Source organism: Cyrtonyx montezumae, unplaced genomic scaffold (assembly GCF_038088225.1).
Source record: "Cyrtonyx montezumae isolate F1298 unplaced genomic scaffold, pur_monq_1.0 scaffold_8, whole genome shotgun sequence".
Classification (NCBI taxonomy): domain Eukaryota; kingdom Metazoa; phylum Chordata; class Aves; order Galliformes; family Odontophoridae; genus Cyrtonyx; species Cyrtonyx montezumae.
The window spans coordinates 99,175,206-99,196,385 of NW_027072089.1; the positions used below are offsets into that span (position 1 = coordinate 99,175,206).

Genomic DNA, 21,180 nt, shown 5'->3' on the forward strand with positions numbered 1-21,180 from the left:
TCTGCCACCTGCTACGACTCTACATGACAGGAGTCATTAGAACCTCCAGCTTCCCTTATCAAAATTTATGATAGCCAACACAGCAGATGGAAAATTTGACAGGGAGTATAATTTAGACTGACTAATATCAGACTAATCATCATGAGGACTATCATAATGATAGCATTATTCATGAACATATTTATTTTAAACTTGGAAATGAAGATATCTGGTGCACTGGAGTGCTGCAAAAATCAAAGGAAGGGCAAGAAAGCTTTCTGTTGCTCAATATGTGGGGACCAGGTTAACGTATTTTTCATGGTACTTGAAACATGCACAGGATTTTTTGCCTCTGTCACCAGCCTGCCTTTTTCTCCTAAATTTTGCTCTATATTCTGACTGTTGGGTTGATCTATCTTCCACAGAGTCTGAGATACTTGAGGCATATATTGAGTGATGCTAGGTGCAACAAGTCACAGCTACACCTTCACTGCTGCCATTTGGAGACCACTCATGCAAGCTCTCTTCATGCATGCTCTAATTAGAAGTCAAATATCCGTACACCATTTTCTAAGGTTCATAAGCAAAGCACGGATAAAGGTCTGACTACAGGAGTGTAAACAGCATCCAGGTAATAAAAATATCACATGATTAATTCTTCATACCATGTAATTAACTATTCCCTGTCTTTCTACACGTATAACTTGCAAGATGACAAGGTATACGTGCTTGGGTGCCTACCTCAGAGAAACTCGGGGAAAAAGGAAATACAAATGATCGCAGAGTGCTTTAAAACTAAAAAGTCCTGCATGCAGCAAGTGGTTACCTATGATAGGAAGCCACAGTTCTCTTTCCTAAAATGAACCAAAACATAACACTGTCCACCCACCATAACCCACTGAAACACCTCACTTTGAGGAGTGCTCCACTCAAAGAAACCTCAGCTAAAAAATAAATTCCTGTTAATATTATCAGTACAACTTGCTGAAATTCACTGCAACATGATGTATTGCTGGCTCACTAGTACCTGCAACAGCAGAGAGAGAGACCAAATGAGTGGATATGAGAGAGAGAGGGAGAGATCTACATTCTTATCTGCAAACATGCTCACTTCACATCCATATAGGCTGCCTGCCACAACCACACCGTTGCTTGGGCCTTTCTGCTCAGAGGTGCTAACCCAACAGACCACAACATCCTCCAACTGTGAGCAACTCATAGCTCACCACTTGCCCTCAAAGCTCAATGATCTAAAAATAATAACAGCAACACACTGGGGAGTGAGTTCCAGCACTCTTCTCCAGCCATCTGCTTCCCAGCTTGGCGTTTCTAGCTGCTGCTTTTTTAACAACGTTTTGCCTCATTTGCAGTTTGCTTCAAAACCAAAAGATTTTCTGGTTTTGCACAAGTTCCTCTGTAATAAGCTGGAGACAGCATCTTTCATACAGAGGACAGGTTGCAAAAAGAGGCTCATGGATGACTCATTAACTCTACTGTACATACCGTGACAGTGTGCACATCAGACCCACGTGCTGAAATCATAACATAAACTGAAAGGCTTCTGTTTTCCTGAGATGTTCTCAGTCAAGAAGGAAAAAGCCGGGCTACAAACATTCAGATGTGGCAAGCTACTTATCAATGAGCAAAACTTACTTACCACAAATGAGACAACACACACCTTAAAACCATAGAACATATTCTATTAAAAAAAAAAATAATAATAACTTGAATGTGTGGAACTCCAAAACTGGAGCATATAAAAGGTTACCTCAGACAATAGTATTAGTCCTGCAACATAGGAACAGTTTTAATTTAAAAGGACACTGCCAAATATGATTCAGTACGTTTGAATTGGTTTTGTTCCCATCTTCCTTTGAGTGGCAGAGCTCCCACAAAGATGTGAGATAAAGCAAAATGGAAACTACCCCCACTTCCTTTCTTTCCCTCTCTCCTTTTAGGATCCCTTCATTACAGCAGCACAGCAAACTTCAATTTTCTTTTTTCAGGAACATGAGGTAGAGCACATTGATGTTCCAGATTTAAATGTTTTCCCTTAGAAATGTAGCTTCATTGTTTAAGCTCCTTTTTTTTTTTCCCACAAGGCAGGAATTACTATGCCTCTTTCACTTTATTCTATCCATGATACAATCATCAGCAGGACTCCTGTTGGCAGAATAATAACTCATTACAGAAAACCTGTGCCACTCCATGTTTACCCTTCTCTTTCCCCTTAGTATTTCAGTTGTACAGCACTGGTCCAAAGCACGTAACCATCAGGTGGCTCTGCTGAATGCTACTTGAAAAAAAGTTATCTGGCTTGAGGTATATGAAATAATACAGCCATTCCAGATCATTGAGAGTGTCCATTTAAATTGCTGCTCTTTGATTGGCAAAAGAGAAGGAAAAAGAAGAAAACCTCGACCACACAAACACAAACATTCAAGGAAACAGGATAAGCACTTCTCAGACAACATGCTGGGCTTCCTCTTTCCTCTGCTCATCTCCCTGCAACTCTCAGCGTCTCCTCCTCATCCAGAAAGCAACCTCATCACCTGAAGCTTCTCTCAGAGCCTTTCCCTGCCTCCTCCAGTTCATGGTGCAAATCCAGCATTCACGTTGCGGGGGGAGTGCTGGCTGGCTACCGGGAAAGGTATGGCACTAAAGAGGCAAGGAAAACAACTACTCACATCTTGTGCAAATATTCTCTCCCTCACTCTCTGATACTCCTCTTCTCTCTCTTCAATTGATTTACTTCGTCTGTCATCTCTAAATGGAAGAATTCTGTTTTGCTGAGCAGAAAAAAAACCAGGAGGGTTATATAAGTTGAGCTGTTAAAAACTGCCGTTAAGAAACTGTCAGCTGAGAATAATCAATGTTCACTCAAACAAATGAACCATGAAAACGATACCTTTCACTCCTAGGGCACCTGAGGGCTCCCAGGCAGGTGCTGCCTGCAGAGCCTAGGGCTGAGAGGAGGCCTCCTGCCCGATGCCTGCAACCCACAGCTCTAAATCCACCTGCTCTTACCCCAAGCCTTTGCTTTTGACCATCTCCCAGCTCTTCTAGCAGCTTTGAGATGAGAGGGCAGGCAGCACTGAGCTACCTATGAGATCAAGGAAGAAAGGAGGGAAACCAGGCAGAAAGACCTAAGCTGTGAGCCCTAAAAGAAGCCCACCAAAAGCTAGGTGAAGTTCCAAGTGCTTGGTACAAGAATTTTAATTGTTTCCATGATATAAGGAACCCCTAATTTCATTTTTGCTGGGAAAAGCATGGCCCTTTTTGCCCATCCATAAACAACACTGCAGGAAATGGCTGTGCCCTGAGGAGGGAGGGAAGGGAGAAGGATCCCAAATAAGAAGTGCTTTCTTTGCAGTTACATTTCAGGCACTGCTCTCCTCCACCTGCTCAGCACCCTCTGGCTGGTCATGCTGTGTTCCTCTGGCTGATCCCCAAGTTCACCACACCCTGAAAATGGCTGAGAGTTGGCTCTTAAGCCAACTGAGATGCAGCTTAATTGCAAGGCTGCTACGTACAATGTGGAGACAAGAGAAACAAAAAAAAAAAGAAAGGGAAAATCAGTCCTTTACTGAAAACATGAAGGAGAGTGGCAATGACTCACTAGAGCAGTTACCTCCAACAAACGCAACCTAAGCAAAGAAAACACACACAGTCTTCTTACCTGGGAGAATTTTCTCACAATAGCAATTTGTGTCAGAACCTTCTTTGCTTTTTTTTTGTTGTTGTTGTTGTTGTTGTTAATATATTGCACATACACAGCTTGCACGAGACCGGAACAGCACAACACTGACTGAAGGCAGCACAAAGGCACGTGCTCCCCTGGTGCTCCCTACACATCGCTCACCTCCGGCAACGCCTGTGTTATGGGATGAGCAACACGGGGAACACTGCTGCTGCGGTGCATGCACGACAAGCAGGTCAGTCACACAGACAGTAACACACAGTGAGGGCAGGGGAGAAAGGAGGGAGCTAATAGGTGGGACTGATTCATTTTTTGGGGGGGGTCAAAACTGATTTTAGGATGGCTTAAAAAAAATCAACCTTGCCTCACTATTTCACGTTTGTTTGGGGCTTTTTTTCATTTTTATTTTGTATTTTTCTCCTTTTTCGGCTACACTGGTCCACACTGAAATCCACCTCTGAATGGATGGGTACAACTGAAGGAGCAAGCTGTAGGGAGCGGAACAGCTGCCATCATTAGGCGACACATGGAGAAACGCGACCGGCACGGCCTTCCCACGCAGCCCGAGCCTCGGCGTTCCCCCCGTGGGCATGCAGCACGTCCTGCCAAGCAAACCGCCCATGCAGACCCACACGCTGCCACGGCGCAAGCGGCCGCGCAGGGCTCGGAGCTGCTGCGGGGCAAGGAGCAGCGGGGGGAGGGGAGAGGAGAGCAACAACAAAAGAACAACAATAACATCAGTCAGCCCGCCTCCGAAACAAAAGAAAAGAACAGGACAAAATTTCAGCCACTCTCGAGCCGAGAACCAACCTGATTGTCTTCTTTATCAATACTAGAGTTATCTCGCTTCAAGATAAATCGCTTCTGGGATTCTTCACCTTTTTCATCTTTTAAATGTTCAGAAAACCTTTGCTCTGGTCTGCCAGCAAAGTAAAACATAGCAATAAAAAAATCTTTCTTTCGGCTTTAATTCGATCTTTATTTTCTCAGTGCTCTTTCTTTTCACAGAGGCATTCAGTGCAAAACCAGTTAACATTGGTACTCATCGTGAGATGCATCCTATAGCTGTCTGGGGCCGTCACCCCGCTGCTAACCGTTATTGCCATGACCAGCTTTTGTTGTTGTAGTGAGGAGCGGGAATTCACTGAAATATTTCTCTCTCCTCTCTGTGACTGAAGGACAGGAAAACAAATTAACATGCTGCATGTTAATTTGGCTCCTTCAGTAGCTGGGATCTCCAGCAATGCGGCAGCTTCATGGTACCTAACCTCCTTTACAAGTAACACAGAACTGATCGAAATCTTACAAGCAAAAGCAAGAGCTTCTTACTCCTAACAAATAAAACCATAACTGGAGGGATGATGGTATTTCGCTTAGACAAGTAATTACCTCATAACATTAAGTGAGGAAAATACTCCATGAGAGTCACAGAGTATCCATTAGTTCACTGATTTGAACCCACTCAGATATTTATTTTTTAAGAGCCAAACTGTACAAGTTAGAAGCTTCACACTTTCAGGTTCATAAGCCAAGAGAAGCTGTTCCACGTTTGCCGTGCTCGCACCTTGTACAAAACACAAACAGCAAGAAACAGCTTGTGTTACCGAGCTAGTCAGTGCCACTCCTTGTAGTAGAGAACAACACTCCAGGATATGCCACTCCTCGACCCCAGCCCATAACATGTCATGTCCCACTGATTTCAATAGGGTGACCAATGGTCTGGAGACACAAAGAGCTGGAATTCGTATACTATCACCCACTGATAAATCACAAGCTGGTTTTGAAGGAGCTGAAGCAGCACATCTGCATCCAGCAACGGCACCTTGAGGAGATGATTGTGCCTACTGAATAGACCTCTACAAACCAGACACAAAACTGCCACCAGCAGTAATAAACCAACCCTGAAGAAATCAAAGGTGGAGCAGAGAGAATTCAGTGACTTTGTAAGTAGTTTTTAAAAGCTCTCTGCAAACTCTGAAATAAAAGTCTCAGCTTTGCTTTATTCCAGAATGGAAAATTAAATGCTATGTGTAAATCAGCCACCATGTTGTTGTTATATCACTCAAATTTGTATTCAACTAATTAGCGGTATATTTCTAATCAAAAGACAGCATGTATTCATGCCATAATTACAGTCCATTGCAATTTACCATCAGGTGTGCAGAAAACATTTATAATGAACTGTTAGAGATTTAGAATTAAGAGACAGCAGCTCTCCTACCTCACTTTCTGTATCAATTTGACCAATCCCCACTTCCGGGCACAATCTGTATTTTGGCGACAAAGCAACAAAACACAATGGCCTGATTTCCACAGATTTTGAGTATTAAAGTACTCCATCCATCAGCTGGAGGTGTTGGCACTTTCAGATACTGGGCCCACGATGTGGAATTCAACAAAGTCTCCAGATGCCCTTAGAATCACAGAACCATCCAGGTTGGAAAAGACCCTTAGGATCACCAAGTCCAACCATAAGCATGGCCTACCAAGTCTCTTGTTTTTGGCAACCCAAAAGGAGCTCGGCTTTTTTGTAGTTTTCTGACATCATAGTAGAGGTGGTTGCTCGTACCAGAAATGCTACAAAATCAAATTAATGGATTGCTAGGTGGTTTTTGCCCTGCCTTTGTTCTCAGGAGTAAGCACTGTCTATACAGCTACAATACAGGACGCACTCCCTCAGATATTCTGCTTAGAGATCACCAACTGAAGAATGCTGTTTTTCTGGTTTTGTGGCTTAGAATACAGAGAAAACCTCTCTAACTGCACTACTGCTGTAAAATTTATAGTTATAAGCTATCTATTAAGGATCTAACAAACAATACAGTGCACACAACAAATATTTCTGACTTTAAAACACAAAGATCCAAAGTTAGGAAAAAAAAGGTTAAGAAAAAAAAAGCAACCAAGCATCTCTGACTACTAATATAGTGGAATAAACAACATGGTTTTAAGAGTTGATACATTATTTCTATTTTTGAAAATCCAATTTTCACTTAATAGAGTGTTTTTAAAATGTTTTCACCTGTTAGAAGATGACTGAAAGGAGAAGCATGAGATCAAGCCACAAGCTAAAACTAACGAGCTGCTGGTGCCTGTTAATACAATTAATCTACAAACCCAGTATGTGATTGATCCTCAGTTGTGAAAAGATGTGTGTGCAGAGCATGATGGAGCACAGTAAGGCTGTGTGAGCCCATCCCTACCCAACAGCTGGAAGTTTGGGGCACAGCTACCAGTTAGGTTGAAATTGCACATCTAACTCCGGTAATAAAGATGCAAAAGCTGAGGGAAGACTGTCCAATGAGAAACAGGATATCACTGCAGCAGGTGTCTTAGGGCACACCAACCTGCAGGCCTCTCTTCGTAATTGTTCAAATTCAGAAAAGGACAATCAGTTGAAAAGCATGAATACTAAGGACTTTTTCAAAGAAGATATCCAGTGATACCTCTAGATAGTTTTTTGGCCAATACTGTTCATGGTAGTTTTCCAAGATCTATTGCAAGAATATAATATTGGAAGGATACAGACAGCAAACAGTTTAAAACAAGCAAGTGGAACCAGATTCTCTAATCACTCGGACAGAGAAGAGGCTGACTTTGTGAAGACTGGAGTCCGGTCTTCTGACAGAATAAGTGAACACGCAAATCTTTTAAAAATCCCTTGTAACTCTATAACATATTTGCTAGTACAGATATAGTATTTCACCTGGAGAAAGCACTAGTTTATGAATCTGAAGGTGAGTCAACGGATCAAAAATGCAAGAAAACGTATGTAATTTTGTGTAAGATACAGCACACCATCAGTATACTAACATGGTATATAGCTACTGTAACACAGCAGATACAGTGGATTCATCTCACACAAGACCTAATTGATAACAAATCACACTCACTTTTCTACTAAGCTATTTTAGCGCCAATAATGTTAATGAGTAGAATTTGTACAATGCACTAGATTGTGATAAATTCACTCCCTCACATGCATGAGCAATCTTATTTATGACTGTTGACCTAAATTATGGTCTTACTCAATCCAAAACATGGATTACGTTCATTACTACAAAATATCATAGAATCTGGAACTTACTATTGTTATCATAACAAATACCTTTAAACCCTAATCACATCTCATTTTAATTTTAAGTGGTAAAAATTGGGACTGGCATAACCTTTGAAGGAAACGTTGAGTGTTTCTAAATAACTTATCACTAACTTGAGTACTGCAGTTTTCTAGGCATCTTCCACACACACACAGAAAACAAAGCAATACTGAAAAATAAAAACAAAACAACAGACATCTAAAACAGAAAAAAAAAGACCCACAACCTACATTATCTATCATTTTTAAGGACTGACCCCAGTGGACCCAGTGTAACCATGTATTTACATGCTAACAGAACTATGCAAGAAAATAGATTTGGACTGTTGCCCACATGCATGACAGTCAGTATTTCATTTAGTTCCCATACCTGGGATCAGCAGATCACTTGAGAACCTCAGATTTCACTGCTCCAAAAGAGCCTAAGCAGGAGATACCAATTCCCTTTAAATAAATGGAATTTCTGTAATTTGGGGAGCATACCAAGAAAATCTGAATGTGTGACCAATCAATACCTTAAAGGCTCAGAAAACAACACATAGGAGGGGAAAAAAATGCATGTAGTAATAATAATATAAAAGTTTACAGCAGAGTTGTTTTTCTTTGATATAATACAATCTTTTTGATCACTCAAATATTTATTGCTGATTGGTACTGGTTGAGCTATGAGTATCAGTTAAATACTTGTCTTTATGGTAATGTTTCCTTCTCCAATGAAGGTTGTTTTTATGCACATTGCTACAAAACTACACGACAGTATTGCCTTTTAAGACAAACTGGCTCTCAGAGTAAAACACTGCTCTTTGCATCCTCATACAGATGTACAGTAATCATCTCCTGTTAGCATTTTATAGTTCCTTAAAACACAAAACTGCAGTCCCTACTTAAGCAAGAATCCAACCAACCAACCAGACTTTTCTGGACAACAGATTCTCCCTACAATGAAGCTAGTATTTTGGAAAGGGAAGAGCTGGAATAATTAGGTAAATATTCCATGTGTCAAAGTCCAAAAGAAAAGTTTTGATAGCAGCATCCATTGTAAGATTTTTCCGCTGTTATTATATGGTGATTTTAATGTGAACTAGTTCCATTCTTCCATTCACTTCAGCGGAGTTCCTCTCAATTTATCTCAGTATGACAGAGGACAGAGTTTGTCCCCCAGGCACACTTTTTAAATTGATTATTTAAGGAGAATTCTCATTATGTGCTCATTTAATGCTTTTCATTTCAAGTCAACCATTGTAAGTAGCAATGTAAAAAAATAAAAATAAAAAAACCCACCACCAAAAAAAACAATCCCAAACAAAAAAAACACTACCTAAATGTCCTAAGCAGGTATTCAGCATTGAATCAAATTGTAAATTTGATTTTAAAAACATTTAGCAGAGCAGTAACAGCCCATGTATCCTAATGCCTAAGTCACAGGGCATTTTGCTTTGTGTGTCATGTTTAGAAACATTATAATGAACTTTATTGAATCTCTATATGGGAGATAATGAATGAAATAGTGGGAAAAAAAATCTGCACTCGTTTAAAATAAGTTAATTAGCTCTGAAACAACTGGCTAAGAAACAGGAAACAGAGATACCACACCAAAGGCACAAATGAAAAGAGACAAGCACGAGCTTTGAATGCTGCACTTCTCAAGACACAGTCACTGCATTAGCAGAGCACACAGGCAGCGTGGGATTGTCAGGGCTGACTTACACAGTACATAAATCTTTATTATGTGGCATGTGCCTCTGACAGCACTATGGCACACAGGCCTCTGCAGCACAAGATGCCTTTAAAAGGAGCAACAACCTCCCCACGTGTGGAAAAGACAGTACTAGCACAGTGCCTGATAAAGGAAAAAATCTAGCAAGTGCTGTAGTGCATTTCATCTGCAAAAACCTCCCAGGTAATAGCAAGCAGCTACATAAGGAATGCAATATAGGACAGCGAGTTCAAAAGTGAAGATCGCTGTGGTGGGCACAAGCCCAAAGGAAAGAAAAAACACACCAGCTTTGCATTTGCAATGTGATATTCATTTAATGCACTAAATGGGGACAGGATGTTAATACTCCTCCTGAACGGGAGGCAATGACGAAGGACAGATAGGTAAAGTAATGGGGCTAGGAAGGGGCAAAGAGCCCCCCTGGGTACCTGCAGGAACATCATCTGGCAAACAAATGAGTAAGTGGCTCCATGTTCTTCCATAAGCACATAATCAGGAGAGCAATGGGATGGTGAGCGCGGGTGAGAAGCGTATCTGCTGATGGCATTTGGAGAAGTTGTGAAGATTTAGGGCGCTGTTATGAAGGTGTTCTGACTGCTTAACTGCATCTCCTTGTTATTTGCACTTGTCTTTAATTAAACCAACTGCTCGGTCCAACATCACGTTGGCCTCTATTCTGCAGGCATGCTGTTACACAGTATGGCGTCCTTTCTTGCTTTGCTAGTTTGTGAATATCTACTACATCTGCCTGCTGTGCTTTTTTGGTTTTATGCTAGAGGCTCTCCTAGTGCTCTGCACTATAGCCACAATAAAACTACATAAGCATTACTTTTTGAGCCCAAACTCTATTATCTGCAGTAAAAAAAATGACTTCTTTGATCTTGAAGGCATGGTGATACATTCTGTGAGTCCAAGAATTCACAAAAGTTGGAAGCAAATACTACCACTGTCAAAAGGCTCCAGCAAAATGATGTAAGGCAGAATTATAGCCCTAGAGCTTAAAATTCGTTGATTATATTCCCTCAGAATAACAGTTTCGAGAATAAGGACTGAGTATTTTTCACGGCTGATGGATGCTGTAAGAGTTTTTAAAAATCAGAGTAGGAATTTAAATACAGATAATTGCTGAAGCACAGTGCAGATCTATTATCACAACTTAACACTTAAAATCACTCAAGATGGCATTTCAGGCTTTTGGAGGTTGATGCCTCATTAACAGATTGCTGCTTTTATAGTATGAGTCACTAAGAACTTCTGTTACGATGACAAAAGCGCACAAAGCCATCAAAAAAAAATCTACTCTGTACAAGGCAGTTGCTTAAAGGTGCTGCCTTCTCCAAAGCACAGGAAAAAAAAAAAAAAAAAAAAAATCCTCAATTACCAAACGTTACATTTTTCCTAGGTAAAGACTGTACATTCCTAGCATTTCAGAACAGCATCTGCAATCTAATCATCTTCTCTATTTATAACTGAACAACAAGGATATTAAATGTCACAAGCGATTCTGATAGGCATTCTCCCTCTCTCATGGAGATGATCGGCCTTCAGATAAATCTGACAGGATTGAAAGGAACAGAGCTGGTAATGCAGCATGGAAGATATGACTTTTTCTTACTGTTCAAGCATGAGCTTTATTCTGTCACCCGCTCACACACTGCAGAGCAGGCAGGTAGACTGCCACTTACAAAAACCAAAACCTCTCACCTCTTAAAATGCTTTGTTCTGGTACTCTAGCAGCATGTTTTCTGTGGGTCCAGCACCAGTAGTACTTCCCATTATGAAAGTGACAATGAACCTGAAGGCTGAAGGACGGATAAAGATAACGCATGATGAATCTCTTCCATGACAAGTTATTCCATATAAGGGCCAATCAGGGTGCCAGATCCTGCAGTCTTTCAGACTACATGTTTTTTGTTGGTGGTGGTGGGTTTTTTTTTTAATAAAAAATCTGATCTAACCTTAACTTAGCATAGCACAGCTCATGACCCTGACAAGAGCTTTCCTAAAGCTTAATTCCAGATTGCTATTCTATTTTAATCTACAGATGCAAAAGCACAGTACTCCCTTGATAGTTCACCTGAATTCAGACTTCAATATTTGGCCCAGTATTTTTAAAGCAGAATACTCAAAAAATACTCTGAAAGCATAAGGAAGCCCAGCAGGTCAAGGCTACACTGAAATATCAGCTTTTCTACTGCCAAGGGCTGAAATACAAAGCCTTCTCTCTTAGCCAGGGACCATTTTAAGAGCACTGAGATACTTGACTGTCCTACTGTGATCAAACCAGTATTACTTCTATGGCTCAGGAATTTGCTTCTCTTGTTGCCAATCCCCTGGCTTGTATTTACTTATTGATATCAGGATTTATATCAAGACTTCACATTTTGCAGAGCAACAATGTATATCTAGTTAGTAAAGATACCTGAGTAGTAACATTGCTTATTGTGGAATTCGTTAATATTTTGTTATAAAAACATGGCGTATTCCACATGGAGGAAAATTAGTGTTGCTTAACTGCAGAGATTTGTTTAAAATTACATTTTCACATCTCAGAAGTTCAAAAATCAACAAGGAAGAGAGAAATGAAAGCAAAGCAAGACTAAGATTTGAAGGCTTCCAGTGAAGGCAGCAAGGTAGTTCCACAGAAAGTAATTGAGAAACCACTAGTCCTAATGAAGAAACCACTAGTCTCTTTCAAATACACTATGTTTACAAAGCGGGGCTATGCTCCATCTTCCACTTCAGGTCATGAGCATTTTCTGCATCTCCAGAAGGAACAGCCATGGACCAGAAGCCTCTCCATGAATGATCACTGCCCTGAAGTGATGGTTTTCAATAACTTGTCAGAGACAGCCTATCAAGTCTATCTTGGAGCAGGAAGGAGAAGAAACAGACTTTGCTATTAAAAAAAAAAACAACACTCAAAACTCATGACATTTCTTCTATTTCCAGTGATTATGACATATTTCCTACATTAAACGAGAGGCAGGCAACAGAATGGCAAAAGGCAATTACTACAAATAATTCCGACCATCTCAAAAATTCCCTTGCTCACTAATCAGTGCCTTACTTCCGAATACCACAGCCCAAATTTTAAAAGCAGTATTTCACCTATTACTGAGGGAATTAACTGAGCGCCATTTCAGATTTCCAGACCTGCCTGCAGCGATTCCAAGCTATAAGCAGCCCAACAGTAGCTTGATTAACAGACATTTTCCCACTACACAGGATGAGCACACGGAGACACTGGTTAATGGTGATAAAATATGCACAAGCTTCCCTATACTGAATTGCCTCCTTGCTATTCCATAGCATTCTTTTTCTGGGCAGCCTTCCATTTCCCCATCACAGTTCAGGTGACCATAACCTTCTCCATTTGTCAAAATTTGCATTGTTAAGCAGTGGGATTGCAAGGATTAAAAACCCAGAAAAATAATACATATGTACTCTAATTAATGCTTAACTAATATTTCATTACACTGCACAACAGCTGTAAAGTACATGTCCACCTTAATTACAATTTTGTTCTGATAAACTACATTAGATGAAAATTTAATACTGGAGCTATTAGAACTGGTTCATTTGCCCCAACATCTAATTTTCAGAGCAAGATATTTCCACAGCTTGCAAGTATATGGCATGCAGTGATCAAAGTACGAATGAAGACAGTATTTCAGAGTTATATTCAGTTCATTCTTACATGTACCAACTATTTCTTTTCTATCTTACATGTTGGGCATGAAACTAAAATGAGAGAATATGTAAAGAAAAAAAAATAAAAGGCTGCCCTAATTCAAGTAGTGTTAAACTAAGGAAAATAAACTGTTTTCAAAAATCAGTAAGACTGGGATCAAAAACCTCAATCTCTTCCAGAGAAGAGATTCAGTACCAAGTACTGAAATGATGAATACACAACCCCAGATCAGGCATTTAAAGAGGACTGTACTTTATAACTGAAACAAATGGCTGTAGAATTACATTAACATACTGCTAAAAACCCTAACAATAACATGCACGGTACTCTGCTGGAAGTAGATGTTTCCTGCATCTCGATGTGAAATGTCTAATCCTTCTTAATGTTTTTCCAAAGAGTTCATTGGCAAGTTCCTTGGCAAGTTCCTTGCTTGTTTTGGGATGTGAAAGCCCTCCTCTGCTTGAGCTTTAGTGGGTAAGGTCAGCAGTAAGAGAAAGTTTAAAGGCTGAGCATCCCAGCAGTGACTGCTTGGGACACCACATTTTTCCATCCTAAACACATTTCCTACTCCCTTAAATTTCTGAATACATTCTTAACTTAGTCATTATTTAAAAAAAATGAACATAATTTTGGTATGAAATCATGTCTGAGAAATAAAAATCCAGGAAAATTATTATAATTTGTTACTTCAAATCTACGTATACAACTAGGTAGCTACATCAACTTCATAGTTACTAGTGTGTTTTTATTGCTTTAATCAATGTTTTTACTAAATTCTTAGTTGCTTAATGTTTGTCTTAAACTAGAACGAAACACCATGGCCAATTATGGTGTCATTTCTCACTTGTACAGCTTTTCCATTTAAGCTGCATGCAGCTACTGCTCACCCTTACATTTCTCTCTGTGTTCATACATGACTTTGGTACACTTATTGGACAACAACTACATGTCAGAGGGAATGTGTAGATATCCTCAGTTCCTGCTTATTTCTTAGTAGTCAAGGAAGAACTACACCATACTGAGTCTGGGAAAGAGGGAACTATAATAGAAAATACAATAGAAAACTTGAGGAAAAGAACTAACTTCAAGCACCCTTGAAGAAAAGTAACATAAACCTCAAAAGAAAGGAAATAACAACAAAAATAATGCTGTTCATCTGTTTTCCTGTATCATGTGGCTAACAAAAGTGATTCTGTTCTCTTGAGATGATTACTCCATGAGCATACGTGACAAGCACAAATACCATAAGGTGCATTACTGCAGGTGCAAGATCATACAGCAAACAGCTTGCCAACAACTCAACAACAGTAGCAAAGTCAAACAAACTAACAAAAACAAACTGCAACTAGAAAACAAGACAGTTTGTGGCTCAAACTCTGGCAAGCGATGATTGCTTTGACTGAAATCCTGCAAAAAAGCAAGGTATACACATTCAGGTATGCGTTTTGACTACTGCCATATACCTGAATAAAAACCAGCTGCTACAAACTGGAATACACTCTACCTTTCCCATCAGCAAACAACCACTTTAAGAAACTGAAGTCATTTACACCAAGCTACCATGAACACCATATTCACTCAAGGGGAAAGGGATAATTTACTACATATTCCAAAGGCTATTGAGTTTGGCATCTCAAGGAAGTCTTCTTGGCACCTCCATCAGAGAAAAAAATCTTTTTGAAACCAGTCCTCATGGAAATAGTCATCATTCAATGAATGTCATTTTGCTGGTACATCTGTGGGTTTTGTACTGAAGTCCAGTCTCTTATCACAAAATGGTGAAATTAGCACAGTGCACCTCTTCCAGCATAGATGATACCCACAGAACAATCACTTTGTAAATACACAAAAGAAAATCTGAGAATTTCAACTCTCTTGTTGTGAATCAAATACCCCTTACACAGAAAAGATAAAAGAGCACAGGCTTAATAATCTACAAGATTAGTTATGACACACAAAGTACACATTTTATGTATGTCAGCTGCTGATACAGTTCAAATCTGGAATAAAAGGAACTGTTGCAATACAGAAAACATCATACCACTGCTGAGAGATTTTAGGGGCATCTCAAAGGCACAAAACCCCTTCTGACTGGGCCAGTATTATATCAATATTTGCATATTAACAGAGCCAGAAAGAAGAGAATCAGATATTACAAAGATTGCTCTTGAAAAAAATTAGTCATAATTGAAGATGTGAGTATCGGTATTAAGTTCATAATAAGTGTTTTACACCCTCATAATGTATGAAAATGTCTAAATACAATCATTTATGTAACATAAGCACTCCACCTTCTCCACTCTGATGAACCTTGCCACTCATGCATACACAAAAATGTACACGAATGCATGTGTGGGCTGTGGCACAGACATACCTGTCACATATGGGATGATCTCAACTGAATGAAAACCCTCGTCATTTACCAAGCATTCAAAATGCAATTCGACATTTTTCCCCCTATCACAGATAACATAATGAATGGATTTGATTGTACTATCATACGAACAGTTTTCGCACAAAGCTCTGAAGTAATTTCAGTTGTCTGATAGGAATTATGAGGGTACACACAATAGAAGGTGACACATTCACATTTTTGGCACCATGTCCTGCATAATATACCGTTTCTTTTCCAAATTTCTGTTGATATAATATTTAATTGTCTTAAGGTCCCTATACATTTTAGTATATGACAGGCAGACACAGATGACAAATTAATATACATTACAATGCTGACACAAGCAATTTCACAATGAACAAAGCAGGCTTCTCATGTTAAGTATTATTTTGAGGTTATCTGTCTCTAAAACCAAAACAAGTCCTCCTTCATTTATTGCTCAATTTTTCTCATGTACACTATTGAGAATTCTAAGATTTTGAACTGAGAAAACTCAGTTTAGGAAAAAAAGTATATTTCTACTTTGAAATTCCTTTTTTTTTTTAATTAACCTTAATTTAAAAAAAAAACACAGTGAAAGGTAATTTTAGAACATATTGAATACTCATGAACTTTTTGAAGCATCTTGGTAGTTTAGGTCATTTGTGTTTTAGAATTTAATTTCATAAAGAAGCATCATAAATGGCATGGCTTGTTCATATTTCAATAATTAACAAAATACACCTTAGACTAAGCCCGTTGTTTCAAGTAGTTTTCAGACTGCAAAATAGTAATTAAGATATAACTGCTGTTTTAAGGGAGGATCCATTGAGAGTTGAGTAAAACTCAAAGATTGCAATCCCAGCAAGAAACAAGTCCTAAAGGTTTCTTACCATCAGTTTCCCTTCTGCATACAGCAACATGGTTGACTGCGAAGTCACAGCCATACTTCCAGCCATGATCTCCTCAATAAGAACCTTCTCAAATTCTACTTCCCATAAAAGTAGCTATTTCTTACTGACTCAGGTATCCAAAATGGAGTATGTTGTCCTACAGATTGCTAGTTGATGGAATAAATGAAATGCCTCCATTAACTCCACTCGTATTCCTGTCCCCCATTTGACAGACTGCTCCATACTGTGGCACTTCTATTGTGGCACTGTACATCCAATTTTACCAACCAACCCATCCATGTCAAAGCCACAAATTCTTCTGACACTTATGGCTGTGAGCACTTGTGAGCAGCAAGACTGGGGGACCCCTACTAAGCAGAGCAAATCCATCTCACTGCCTGCAGCCAAGGAACAACTCATCACCTGTGAGTGGGAGCCAAGATGTGACACGAGCCCTCGCTCAACTGAGACATAAGCTACACGATGCATATTCAAGCCCACATGGTGACTCGGCAGAGTCATATGCTTTCTGAACTAAAGAACTTGAGCCTCAAGAGAGGATGCAGCTATTTTGGGAGTCATACATCATAAGGAGATCATTTATTGACAGAATGCAAATCTTCATAGTAACTATGGGGCCCTCCATGAACTTCCATTGAACAATGAAGACTCAGCCTCATAGAACAGCATTAATCACTCTGAACAGATTTCTATCTGCTCTCCAGTTTCTCGGGCACTCTGGATATTTTTCAAGTAATAATTAATAGTCAACGCTTTCTTGGTGTTGATTCTGTGCTACACAAAATTGCTCCTCCCGAGAATAGTGAAATGCAGAACACATGAAATAACACTGGATGTTTTCAGATGTGGAACTTATACAGTATTTGCTGCAGATAACAAAATCTCATCAACTCTTATTCATACTGGATAATAATGTCTATTTTCTGTCAGAGCCAGGAACATGAAACAAACAAACAAAGTAGCGTGTTATCTCCGTCATTTATGAAGAAAGGAGTCTCTACAAAGCTTTACTTTGGAGCAGTATCAAAGTATGGTAAATAACATACTAGAAGAACCATGATGCGATACGAGCTCCACATCATTTAGTTATCTATCTTCAAATCACTACAGAAGGGGAAAAAGTCTGCAGTTATTATGGTGCTTACAGTAAAGCTGTGCTCACAGTAACAACAAGCCTGCCCACGAGCTGCCCATTAGTGCCAATAATCAGACTGGCCCTCTCATTCCCTCCATGCAAGAAGCTACAGCTTCCCCAAAACACTTGGACAAAGTCTTTACTGTTGAAGGGGACTTCAGTGTTCTCCCCAGAAGTGCTGTTCCAGTGCTATCAGTATGACATGTGCAGCCACTCAGCCAGGCAAAGCATTACCAGATACCAATGTGGTATTATCAACAGGAGAATGCAACGCGGTGAGATCTGTAGTAGTTCTTGCACTCCAGAGGTGACAGGTATAAAGGGAAAAATGGTAACAGTAAAGACACAGAAATGACTAAAAATCATTAAAATATGATCACATGTGTTTTAAGATTTTTTTTCCACTCATTTACAGTTTAGGAATGAACACTGATTTGCTGCATATCCAGCTTTCTTTATTCATATCCAAACATGCCCACTGCACAAGGGCAGGAATTATCGGATCCTGATACTAAGAGTTAGCAGCTTGAGTGCTAGGTTTATTGAGTTACTATAATCTCTTTGACTCCTGAAAATCAGACCATTGGAGCACAGTTTATTTAAACCTTTAAAAACATCAATGTCTAAGTGCTATTTTACAGGTGCCTCAGTATCTTAGGGTTGGCCCAAGAGAAGGATCTATAATAAATTTTCCATGATCTCAAATTTACTTCATACACTTGGAAGGTTCTTAGGGCTCAGAAAAATAACCATTGTGCTAGAGGGACTACCCACTCCTGCAAGATCGAAACCTGAGCCTTCTATGATACAAATAAATAGCCATATTTATAAAATATATTTATAAAATGCTATTATCCTATATCTATAATATGAAAACACATACTCTCAGCACCTGAGTGTAAGTAAATCACCTAATTATTGGATATGTGAATGAAATAAAGGTTTTTATTCGTGTAACTAATTGAATACAGGAAGTACACAATTTTCAAATGGGGCATTCCTGTTCCAATACCAGATACCAAAACTTAATTACCCAGCAGTAATTACTTCCTCTTCATTATATCATTTATAGGTAAAGAGAGAGGGTCAGACCATTGCTTCCATTATGGTTAATGTACGTGTGGCACTTGGCAGAAGAAGCAGTGCTGACAGACATGGACATGACTGTATCTTAGCTGAATTAGTCAAAAATCTTGTACTGAGCTTCTGCAAGCTTTATACAGGTTCAAAGAGGAGAGCAGAAAACATGCTGGCAAACATTTAACCTGCCAGGAATTTTGCAATAAATTTCAACCATCAGAAGGACTTGATATCCCATAAGAACTTTGTGGTTTCTATGAGATCTGAAAATAAAATAAACTAAAATCAGGAAGAGGAGAAGGGAATGAATAGCAGCGGCAGGTCGTGAAGGGGAATCAAATGCTGAGTAATCAGGTTGGGCAGAGAATGAATCTTGAAGCAGGGAAAGCCAGAACCAGGGAAGAGGCAACCCTCCAAATACATTTAGGATATCTGAGAGTATACTTGTATGGTATTAATTGATACATAAAGCAATAAACTCATTTCTACAGTGATCTGGTGGCACTAAGGAGTAAGAGAATATAACATTCCAAGGTACTGGACAAGACACTAGCAAACAACAGGGTGGGTTGATTTCTCCTTAATTTATCTTTAATCCCTCAAACAAGCAGGCAGTGCTAGCTGTGGAGACATCTCTGTCCTCTCCTCCCACCTTAAAAATTGATTAACAGTAGTCACACTTTATACAAAATATATATATGTTTACTGAAAGAAGTGTCACACAGAATCATGGTACCAACCAGTTCTTGTGAAAGGGGAAAAGGAAAGCACAACAGATGCTACTTACATTCTGGTATTGCTGGTCTTGTTGATAATTACAGATTTCCCAGTTTGATCCACATTGTGATCCATCCCAAAGTAAGCTGCCACTCTGTGCACCAGCATCCTCTGATACGACGACATCTGAGGAAACTTTTTATAGTGATTACTGAAAGAAAAAAAAAACAACAAAAAAAACAAATTCCATTGATAATTACATTTTCCCGTGAGCTATAATCAAATGACAACAGGAATGCATAACTCAGAGGACAGTAGTCTGAAAATTTCTCCTTTGTGCATTTGCACATGGATACTCAAGAAGGCAGAAAAGAGTAAGCAATTATAGTTACGATTTCTAATAAGCACATTTTCACGCACTACAAAGCTCATACTTCATGCTATCAATTGGGCATTGTGTTCAGAAGAACGAACTCTCTCTCCCCCAAATGCACACTCCCTCCACAAGTAATTCACAGATTTGCTGAGACATCAGCAACAGTTTTCTGCCCTTCTCCTAAAGGTCAGGCAGAGAATGATGCTGGGGAGATCTAGATTGGCACATCCTCCTCTTTCCTCTCTTTCTGTCAGAATGCTTATTTCCCAAGAGTGCAATTTCTTCCTCTGCTCCTACTCTGTCTCTCTACTTTATAAAGCTGTAGGAACAGCTTAAATAAATAAATGAATGAAAACAGTGCAAAACCCCACAAAGTTCAGTTATCTTATGCAGCATGCTAGAATAACAGAGCACACAGGGAAACCTGCATGATAGCATATTGGATTGAGTATGTCTCCTCAGTAATGCCCAAGTTGTATCCTCCATGCTGAAAGCTTGGCTAATATTTTTGGATCCAACTGAGCAGAGCCAGTGGGAGCCACTGAAAAGTTATTGCAAGAGGAAAAGCAAAAGGTTTTCATTTACATCCACTGTATTTTAAGCAGACACAACGTGTCAGGAAATAAAAGTCTGATCTTGCAACATGCCAGTAACAGGGCTCAGGATGCTGGAGTCCATATGAGTACATCAGTCACTCAGATGCGTTTCTGCATGCACACGTGGCCTCCCAACCAAGTGCAGAGCTCTACTTACTTATTGTCACTAATAAAATCAATAATTTCCTGTTCCATTTTCAAGAGTATCATCCTGTCCCTGTCAAAAGGAAGAAACAAAAAAACGCAAGGAACTGTAGGATCAACTACCAATAGCCATTTTAGATTAAAAAAAAACCCAAATATGCCAACATTTGTAAGGCAATTTTGCAAGCGTAGCCAGCCACCAGATCAAAAATGAAAATGAAAGCTTTGCCCTGGCACATCTGAAGAAGATTCCTCTTGGTACTGCTACATCTTTCCCAACATGAAGACAGATTGAGACCTTCCTTGCACTCAAGCAAAGTTAGAGGGCCACATGGGGCTGCATCTGCATGCTGCGCAGAACAGCCTTGACTGTTGCACGTAGCTCTGGTGCTTTCTCATATTTTGGATGGAATATGACACTTCCAGCTAGCCTAGGCTCTTTAGTGAAAAGAGATGCTGTCCACATAAATATCCAGCATTCTGCAGGACATACATATTTCTGTAGGCAGCAACTGTTAAATGAGAAGAATGTGCAGGCTGATCCGGTTAAGAGAACAGTGGAGATCAGCACCACAAACTGGGACTCCCAGGAGACAGTGCTGCATTTTTCACTCCAAACACTGTTTTTCCTCCATCTACTACTAAAAGCTTCCAA

The 21,180-nt window shown here is 39.6% G+C and overlaps 1 protein-coding gene across 22 annotated transcripts in view; it reads right to left on the minus strand.

Annotated features, from left to right (window-relative positions):
• The window catches only part of ARPP21 (cAMP regulated phosphoprotein 21), a 185,304-nt gene that overhangs the window by 68,268 nt on the left and 95,856 nt on the right, over positions 1 to 21,180 (minus strand). For 16 of the 22 annotated variants that reach the window (XM_065753352.1, XM_065753350.1, XM_065753354.1 and 13 more), the window contains 4 exons: positions 20,539 to 20,598; positions 19,480 to 19,620; positions 4,490 to 4,598; positions 2,667 to 2,768 (listed from right to left, as the gene is read on the minus strand). In XM_065753352.1, the coding sequence (XP_065609424.1) occupies positions 2,667 to 2,768; positions 4,490 to 4,598; positions 19,480 to 19,620; positions 20,539 to 20,598 (412 nt within the window). The remainder of the gene's footprint in view (positions 1 to 2,666; positions 2,769 to 4,489; positions 4,599 to 19,479; positions 19,621 to 20,538; positions 20,599 to 21,180) is intronic. The other 6 variants (XM_065753367.1, XM_065753366.1, XM_065753371.1 and 3 more) reach the window with 2 other exon arrangements.